This window comes from Thalassophryne amazonica, chromosome 16, assembly GCF_902500255.1.
Source record: "Thalassophryne amazonica chromosome 16, fThaAma1.1, whole genome shotgun sequence".
Taxonomy (NCBI): Eukaryota; Metazoa; Chordata; class Actinopteri; order Batrachoidiformes; family Batrachoididae; genus Thalassophryne; species Thalassophryne amazonica.
In genome coordinates, this window is record NC_047118.1 from 42,967,245 (window position 1) to 42,976,951 (window position 9,707).

At 39.7% G+C, this 9,707-nt stretch overlaps 1 protein-coding gene across 3 annotated transcripts in view; it reads left to right on the forward strand.

Moving 5' to 3' along the window:
- Positions 1 to 9,493, forward strand: part of il2rb (interleukin 2 receptor, beta) — a 29,916-nt gene extending 20,423 nt beyond the window's left edge. For 2 of the 3 annotated variants that reach the window (XM_034190990.1, XM_034190991.1), the window contains 3 exons: positions 1,828 to 1,939; positions 2,028 to 2,106; positions 7,296 to 9,493. In XM_034190990.1, the coding sequence (XP_034046881.1) occupies positions 1,828 to 1,939; positions 2,028 to 2,106; positions 7,296 to 8,048 (944 nt within the window). In that variant the 3' untranslated portion in view covers positions 8,049 to 9,493. The remainder of the gene's footprint in view (positions 1 to 1,827; positions 1,940 to 2,027; positions 2,107 to 7,295) is intronic. The other variant, XM_034190992.1, reaches the window with a different exon arrangement.
- The last annotated feature ends 214 nt before the right edge of the window (positions 9,494 to 9,707 follow it).

Sequence of the window (9,707 nt, forward strand, 5' to 3'; positions counted from 1 at the left end):
CAACAAACCTGAGATGTTTTGTAAAGAAGAATGGTCTAAAATACCTTCAACCAGAATCCAGACTCTCTTTGGAAGCTATATGAAGCATTTAAAGGCTGTTATTTCTGCAAAAGGAGGCTCTACTTAATATTGATGTGTTTTTTCCTGTTTGGGGTGCCCAAATTTATGCACCTGCCTAATTTTGTTTAAAGAATTATTGCATACTTTCTGTAAATCCTATAAACTTAATTTCACTTCTCAAATATCACTGTTTGTCTGCTATATCATGTGATATATTTAACTTAAATTGCTGATCCAAATAACCAATGATTTATAAAGGAAAATCATAGAAATCATCATGGGTGCCCAAACCTTTACATACAATTGTATGGGTGCATCTATAAAAATTAAGACACCACAAAAAAGTTATATTTTTTCCAGTTATTTCAGAAATTGGAAAAAAAAAATGTATATATTCTTGACTCATTACATATAAACTAAATGTTTCAAGTATTTCTTTCATTGTCATTTTGCTAAATATGGACTACAACTATAATAAAAAAAACCTAATATTTTATAAGATTAATCCAAAAAAGGATTTATAACACAGAAATGTCAAACATCTGAAAAGTATGTTCAATTATACACTCAGTACTTGGTCAGGGATCCTTTTGCATGAATGATTGCATCAGTGCAGCATTGCATTGAGGTGATCAGCCTGTGGCATTGCTGAAGTGTTATGGAAACCCAAGTTGCTTTGATAGAGATCTTCAAATCATTTGTATTGTTGGGTGTGGTGTCTCTAATCTTCCTCTTGACAATACTCCATAGAGAATCTATGAGGCATTGTGTATGGGATCAATCAATTACAGTAATACTATGGTCACCAAAGCAGGTAGTCATAGTTTTGGCACTGGACAGGTGCCAAGTCTTGCTGGAAAAGGTCTTTCATAAAGCTTGACAACAGATGGATGCATGATGGGCTCTAAAATCTCCTGGTAGATGGCTGTGTGGACTTTAGGTTTGATAAAAACACAATGGACCAACACCACCAGATGACATGGCACCCCAAATCATCACAAGCTGTGGAGACCTCACGGTGGACTTCAAGCAAGTTCTGTGTCTCTCCATTCTTCCTCCAGACTCAGGGACTTCGATTTCCAAATTAAATGTAAAATTTACTTTCATCTGAAAAGAGGACTTTGGACTACCGAGGACCTGTCCAGTTCTTTTTCTTCTTAGCCCAGGGAAGACATGTCTGACATTGTCTCTGGGTCAGGAGTGATTTAACATGAAAAATGTGGCACTTGTAGCCCATTTCCTGGACATCACTGTACATGGTGGCCCTTGAATCAGCTTTGCCTTATGAATCTTTTCATGGCTGAGGTCATCCCTGTTGCTTGTGTATATTTTCCTACCACTCTTTTCCCTTCCAGTTTGGATACAGCACTCTGAACAGCCAGCCCTTTCACCAATGACCTTCTGTGGCTTACCTTTATTGTGGAGGGTGTCAGTGAGTCTCTTCTGGACAACTGTCTTCACCATGACTGTGGATGTGTGTACTGAACCAAACTGAGAAATTCATTGTATTTATATTGCATAAATAGTGAATTACTCAAACTTGAAATGAACTATTTTTATATTTTGAGATATGATTTGTTTCTATTATTTGGAGCTGTAGACACACACACACACACACACACACACACACACACACACACACACACACACACACACACACACACACACACGGGGGGGGGGGGATACACATATCAATATATGCTAATAAGCTGAGTTGCTGATTGGCAAGCACCGTATTGTCATTAATCTCTTCTTCATGCATTGTAGTTTATGTGTACCATCTAGATCAGACTTCGTGGTTACTGTTGGGTTTGATGCTCAGCTCAGCTCTCTTCATTGCTGTATTGTTGGGCCTTTACCGGAGTTTCTCCAGCAGGGTGTGAGTATATTATGTGTGTTGGAATGTATGTGTGTGTGAATGTTGTGCATCTAGCATGTCTAATAACAGCTTTTCTGTCCTGTTTTAGACTTCTCATAGAGAAACATGTACCAAATCCTTCCAAATACTTCCACACACTTCACTCAGTCCAAGGAGGAAATCTAAAGGTAAAAAAAGGTCCCTTCCACTACATATTATAGCTCTGAATGTTTTGCTTCTTTGGTGACAGGAGATAACACAAAATTCTGTTGATGGTTTGTAACTTTTTGTAAAGGTCTGTTGATACACTTGATTTCTCTGTTGTATGTGTCTTTGTTCCCCTGTTAAACCACCTGTTCTTACATCTCATCACATTAATAACCAGGATTTGCCTGGATTAGCAAATATAGAACAGTTTCTGCTCAGTTTGTCATTGCTGTTATTCATTGTTTATCCTCCTTCCATTGTAAAATGCAGAGTACCTCAGGGCTCTATATGAGGACCAATTTTATTATCAGTTATTTATCAGCTGATATGGCTTTTCGGTTGTCATGGTGTCCTGTGTTTTGTTGATACTCCGCTATACAAGTGATGCTAAGTAACTCAAACAACCTGTTGAATAACAAATCATAGCACTGCAAATTTAGAGAGGTGAGTCCTCATGATATGTTTTTTGTCCCACGCAAAGAGACATTCTACCTCACTGTATGTCTGTAATTAGTCTGAATTCAGCCCACAGCTGGTACCAGATAGAAGAAATTAATTTATGTAAACAATCAGGGGGAAACAAACAAGCAGTTATGGTTAAGAACATTCATGTTGCTGCACATATGTACTGTATGTGTTGTTGTAGCATTGACACAGGTGCAGAATTCCTAATGACAGAATGTTAATTACATACATGCTTATTCATCTCTTTGCACAAAAGTCTGTATGGTTGATTATTGTTACTGGTATGTGATTGTGGTTGAATTATATATTGTATAACCAGTTACATTTGGATGATTAAAGAGTTTTCTGGATCAGAATGATGTTTGAGAAAAAATAGATTTCTGATCACTGGATCCAAATATAGGATTCAGCCTTCTTTTTAAATTTTAAGGGTAGGAATTTAACTAGCGCTACAATTCACATGATCAAAACAAAACAATAGTATCTCAGTCCATATAGAACCATTTAAAGGGGTCACATTATGGCAAGTAACTTTTTCTATGTTTACATATAAATAAATTTAAAAATAAGTGTTTAATGTGACCACTTTCAAAATTATAGGTTAAGTACCTGAATTATCTTAGAGGAGCACTGGACTATGATGGTGACCTGCCTTTATATAATTTTTAAGTTCATTAAATAAGTTCTTTTTGGGTTATATGCACAAGTTCATTGCAATTTCCTATTCTAACACTTGGTTGTAAGGTTTAAGATAACTAAAATAAAAGAAGCACTCATTAACTATGTAAAGATAGAGCAGTTAGCTTAGTAGGATAATAGCACAGTTAGCTTAGTGGGATAAGGAGTTGGGGTACCAATATATGCAGTGCATCTGGAAAGTATTTACAGTACTTCACTTTTCTACATTTTGCTTACAGCCTTATTCCAAAATAGATGAAATTCATATTTCCTCAAAATTCTACCCACAATACCCCATTATGACAATGTGAAAAAAGTTTTTTTTTTGAGATTTTTGCAAAGTTATTAAAAATAAAAAACAAAAAATAAAATCACATGTACAAGGTCTATTAGAAAAGTATCCTACCTTTTTATTTAAAAAAAAAACTATATGGATTTGATTCATATGTTTTTACGTCAACCAAGCTTGAACCTTCGTGTGCATGCGTGAATTTTTCCACGCCTGTCGGTGACGTCATTCACCTGTGAGCATGCTTTGTGGGAGGAGTGGTCCAGCCCCCTCGTCGGAATTCCTCTGAGAAGTTGCTGAGAGACTGGGGCTGTGCTTCATCCAAATTTTTTCCAAAACTGTGAGGCACATCCGAGTGGATAACATTCGACAAATTAAGCTGGTTTTCGGTGAAAATTTTAACGGCTGATGAGAGATTTTGGATTGTTTCTATCGCTGTAAGGACTTCCCACAGAGCGGGACGTCGCGCAGCGCTCCGAGGCGATGTCGTCATTCTGTTTCAAGCTGAAAACCTCCAAATTTAAGCCTCTGTTGACCCAGGACGTCGTGAGAGAACAGAGAACTTTCAGAAGAAGTCGGATCAGCAGTTTATCCGGACATTCCACTGTTAAAGGAGATTTTTTTAATGAAAGACGTGCAGATGGATTGGCACGTCAGCTCGCAGTCGGCGCAGCGCGCCCGCCACAGGAAAAACACCTCCATGTTGATAACCATTTATAAAATCCAGGCGGCTTTTGGTGGCTTTCAGTTGAGTGAGTATCTGAGAAATTGTTTAACAGCAGGGCATGTTCCAACTTGTCCTTAAGGCTTCCAATGGAGGTGTTTTTCCTGTGGCGGGCGCGCTGCACCGGCTGCGAGCCGACGTGCCAATCCGTCCGCACGTCTTTCATTAAAAAAATCTCCTTTAACAGTGGAATGTCTGGATAAACTGCTGATCCCGACTTCTTCTGAAAGTTCTCTGTTCTCTCACGATGTCCTGGGTCAACAGAGGCTTAAATTTGAAGGTTTTCAGCTTGAAACAGGATGACGACGTCGCCTCGGAGCGCTGCGCGACGTCCCACTCCATGGGAAGTCCTTACAGCGATAGAAACAATCCAAAATCTCTCATCAGCCGTTAATTTGTCGAATGGTATCCACTCGGATGTGCCTCACAGTTTTGGAAAAAATTTTGATGAAGCACAGCGCCAGTCTCTCAGCAACTTCTCAGACAAAGGAATTCCGACGAGGGGGTGGACCACTCCTCCCACAAGGTGTGCTCACAGGCGAATGACATCACCGACAGGCATGAAAAAACTCTTGCATGCCCACGAGGGTTCAAGCTTGGCTGATGTAATCACATGTGATTCAAATCCATATGGTTTTTAAAAAAAATAATAAGGTCGGATACTTTTCTAATAGACCTCGTATATAAGAATTCACAGCATTTGCCATGAATCTCAGAATTGTGCTCAGGTGCATCCTATTTCCACTGATCATCCTTCAGCTGTTTCTACAGCTTAATTGGAGTCCACCTTGGGTAAATTCAGTTGACTGGACATGATTTGGAAAGACACACACCTGTCTACATACAACCCCAATTCCAGTGAAGTTGGGATGTTGTATAAAATGTAAATAAAACAGAACACAATGATTTACAAATCCTCTTCAACCTATATTGAATTGAATTCACGACAAAGACAAGATATTTAATGGTCAAACTAATAAACTTTATTGTTTTTGTGCAAATATTTGCTCATTTTGAAATGGATGCCTGCAACACATTTCCAAAAAGCTGCGACAGTGGTATTTTTACCACTGTGTTACATCACTTTTCCTTCTAACAACACTCAATAAGTGTTTGGGAACTGAGGACACTCATGATTGGGTATAAACGGAGCATCCCCGAAAGTCTCAGCCATTCACAAGCAAAGATGGGGCGAGGATCACCACTTTGTGAACAATTGCATGAAAAAATAGTCCAACAGTTTAAGAACAATGTTTCTCAATGTTCAATTGTAAGGAATTTAGGGATTCCATCATCTACAGTCCATAATATAATCAGAAGTTTCAGAGAATCTGGAGAACGTTCTACATTGTAAGCAGCAAGGCCGAAAACCAACATTGAATGCCTGTGACCTTCGATCCCTCAGGTGGCACTGCATTAAAACCAACATCATTGTGTAAAGGATTTTACCGCGTGGGCTCAGGAACACTTCAGAAAACCATTGTCAGTTAACACAGTTCATTGCTACATCTACAAGTGCAAGTTAAAACTCTACCATGCAAAGCTAAAGCCATACATCAACAACATCCAGAAACGCCGCCGCCTTCTCTGGACCCAAGCTTATTTGAAATGGACAGACGCAAAGTGGAAAAGTGTGCTGTGGTCTGATGAGTCCACATTTCAAACTGTTTTTGGAAATCATGGACGTTGTTTCCTCTGGACAAAAGAGGAAAAAGACCATCCAGATTGTTACCAGTGCAAAGTTCAAAAGCCAGCATCTGTGATGTATGGGGGTGTGTTAGTGCCAATGGCATGGACAACTTTACACATCTGTGATGGCACCATCAATGCTGAAAGGTCCATCCAGGTTTTGGAGCAAAACATGCTGCCATCCAAGCAACGTCTTTTTCAGGGACGTCCCTGCTTATTTCAGCAAGACAATGCCAAGCCACATTCTGCACGTGTTACAACAGTGTGGCTTCGTAGTAAAAGAGTGCAGGTACTAGACTGCCTGCAGTCCAGACCTGTCACCCATTGAAAATGTGTGGCGCATTATGAAGCAAAAAAATACGACAACGGAGACCCCGGACTGTCGAATAACTGAAGTCGTACATCAAGCAAGAATAGGAAAGAATTCCACCTACAAAGCTTCAACAGTTAATGTCCTCAGTTCCCAAACGCTAACTGAGTGTTGTTAGAAGGAAAGGTGATGTAACACAGTGGTAAACATACCACTGTCCCAGTTTTTTGAAACATGTTGCAGGCATCTATTTCAAAATGAGCAAATATTTGCACAAAAACAACAAAGTCTATCAGTTTGAACATTAAATATCTTGTCTTTGTGGTGTATTCAACTGAATATAGGTTAAAGAGGATTTGCAAATCATTGTATTCTGTTTTTATTTACATTTTACACAACGTCCCAACTTCATTGGAACTGGGGTTGTACAAGGTTCCACAGTTGACAGTGCATGTCAGAACACAAACCAAACATGAAGTTAAAGGAATTGTCTGCAGACCTCAGAGACAGGATGGTCTCAAGGCACAAATCTGGGGAAGGATACAGAAACATTTCTGATACTGACTGCCATCATCTGTAAATGGAAGAAGTTTGGATCCACCAGGACTCTTCCTGGAGCTGGCCGTCCGTCTAAACTGAGTGATCGGGAAGAAGGATCTTAGTCAGGGAGGTGACCAAGAACCCGATGGTCACTCTGTCAGAGCTCCAGCATTCCTCTGTGAAGAGAGGAGAACCTTCCAGAAAGACATCCATCTCTGCAGCAATCCACCAATCAGGCCTGTGTGGTAGAGTGGCCAGACAGAAGTCACTCCTTAGTAAAGGCACATGACAGCCCACCTGGAGGAGTCACAAACTCTCATCTGCTACATCATGCTACAGAATTCAAGGATAAGCAAAGGCACCAATGGAAGCCAGGGAATATATACGACTTAAATCTTCATCTAACTGTAAACATTCTCTTTTTTTCATTCATCATTTCTATTTTGTAATTCTCACTTTCTCTTCTGTCTCGTAGAAATGGCTCAATCCCCAGTCAGCTTCTGGATCATTTTTTGCCATCCAGCCCGTCGACCACATCTCCAAGGTGGAGGTGTGCAAAGGCTGGGATATGGTCCCCTCCACCTCCTCCTCCTCTGGCTCCACCACGGCCCTGCTTCACTCCCACTCGAGCGGCCCCGGTGGCGGCACAAACACCAGCGGTGTGGGCGACCATTCCTTCTCGTCGTCCTGCTTCTCCAAAACAGGCTACTTAATGTCCAGCTACTCCAGTGGCTCTGTGCGAGCGGACCCCAGCCCTGCTCACTTCACCTATCAGAATGATTTCAAACTCCAGCACAATGGCCACAACCTTCACTTCTCCCTCTTCTCCCCGCTGCACAGTTCAGGAAACTATGAACTCTTAAAGAAGGAGCCACACAGTCCAGACTCTGGCTTTGGTGGTGCTGCAGAAGAAGACGACAACACTGTAGAAGACAATGACGTGGACGTCCAGGAGGAGTCTCCTCCCCTCATCTTCTATCTCCATGACCCTTCCCACATGTGCCCCGTGTCCTTGCTTCCACCCCTTCCTCACCCACCCAGTCTAACTCAGATACACTGTGATAGCCAGCAGATGGCCGATCCTGTAGCAGCTCCTGGCTGTAGTTACACAGCCTGGCCTGTGGCTGGCGCAATGTGCAGGTCTTCTTCTATGCCAGTTGAGTCATGTAAAACAGGATATCTCACCCTCAAAGAGCTGCAGACAACCTTCAGCAATAAATCCATCTGACAGCTCACAAAGCAGCTGAAACATCAGAGCATCAGTACCTTAAAGCTACAGTGTGCAGGATTTAGGGGCGTTTATTAGCAGAAATGGAATATAGTGCTGATAATCATCTGCTAATCACCTGTTTTTCATCAGCTTAGAATGAGCCCTTCATATGTACATGTGAGCATGTCGCAAAAGAAGAAAAAGTGTGAAGGGAAACAAAGCTGTGATCAGGGATGAAATAATGTAGTCTGCAACCTCACCACTGGATGGCAATAAATCTGACACACTGTTGCTTTAACTTAAAGGGGTCATATTATGTAAATTATTTTTTTCTGCTACCGTAGCAGTGACATTTTTGGAATTTCATGTGCAAACCTCCACATTCCTGCAGTTCATTAACAGGGATGCTCAATATTTGAAGTCAGAGGGGACGTGACCAGTAGCAGCAGCTCCTTTCCATTTAAAGCAACAGACAAAGAAACAGGTTCTTTCTTCAGCTACATTTACTGCAAAAATACAGTTAATATTCATTAAAATCATAAGCACATTCACAATGTAGAACTAAAAAGAGCTGCATGCAAATAAAAGATCCAAACCAGGCTGTATATTTGCAGAAGTTTCAACTTAACCGTAGAGGTCAAAGCCATTTTTAGGATGTTTCCCTGTGTGTCTATATGACCGTTTCCACAAACAAACTTTACTCTGTTTTTAATATGACCCCTTTAAATCAATGTTCACATTACTAAACAGCTGATTGATTGTTTTATTCTGACTGATTGTTGATATAAGAAGCTCCAACAGCAAGAATTTCATGTTTTTTTAAGTGATTTTCACAAACAAAAGTAATGTTTCTAACCAATTGTATGTTTTTCAGCTTTGATAAGATAGCTTTATTCTAACCATTAATTGCAGAAAAAGTGATCATGAAATAGTGCTAATCAAAAATGAGTTGTATTTTCCAGTGGCTCTGGGGAAAATGTTCAGTACTATACAAAAAACAAAACAAACAACAACCACAACAAAAAAAACAGGTATAATGACTAAACTTTTTAAAAATCATGAAGGTGCCTCATATGTACAGAAAAGCATCACTGTGAAAAAAATTTCCAATAACAACAATCACTCAGAGAATGAAGTATTGGCACCTTGCATGTTGGACACCAAGACATTCAAAGTAATTACGATTCAGTGAAACCTTAAAATGTTTCTATGTTTGAACCACTTTAACTTTAAACAGCACACGACCCCTCCACCATGTTTTAATCTATATTGGCTTCAAACAGTTTTTTGACCTTTGCATATCACCCAAAGTCAAAGATCATGTACAGAAGAAAGATGATATATGACTTTATATATGTGTTGGATAGTAACCATAGATGTCTCATTAATCAGTTTCACTAAATAGCAATTGGAAATATATACTATAATTAAAGAAATTTAGACCTTGTCTATGATCTTGACCTTTAACCAATTTTTCTTAAAATAAAACATTGTTTTTTCTTTTCTTTTTTTTTTTTTTTGTGCTGATGTGACCATCGATCATTTTGATAAGTTTGGTCCAAATTGGATCAAAACTCTAAAAGTTATTTTGTTTGCATACGCAGTACTGAGTAGAGTACCCCTACATGTGCTACTGCATGTGGGTATAATAAAGAGTGTAAAGTATTACAGACCAAA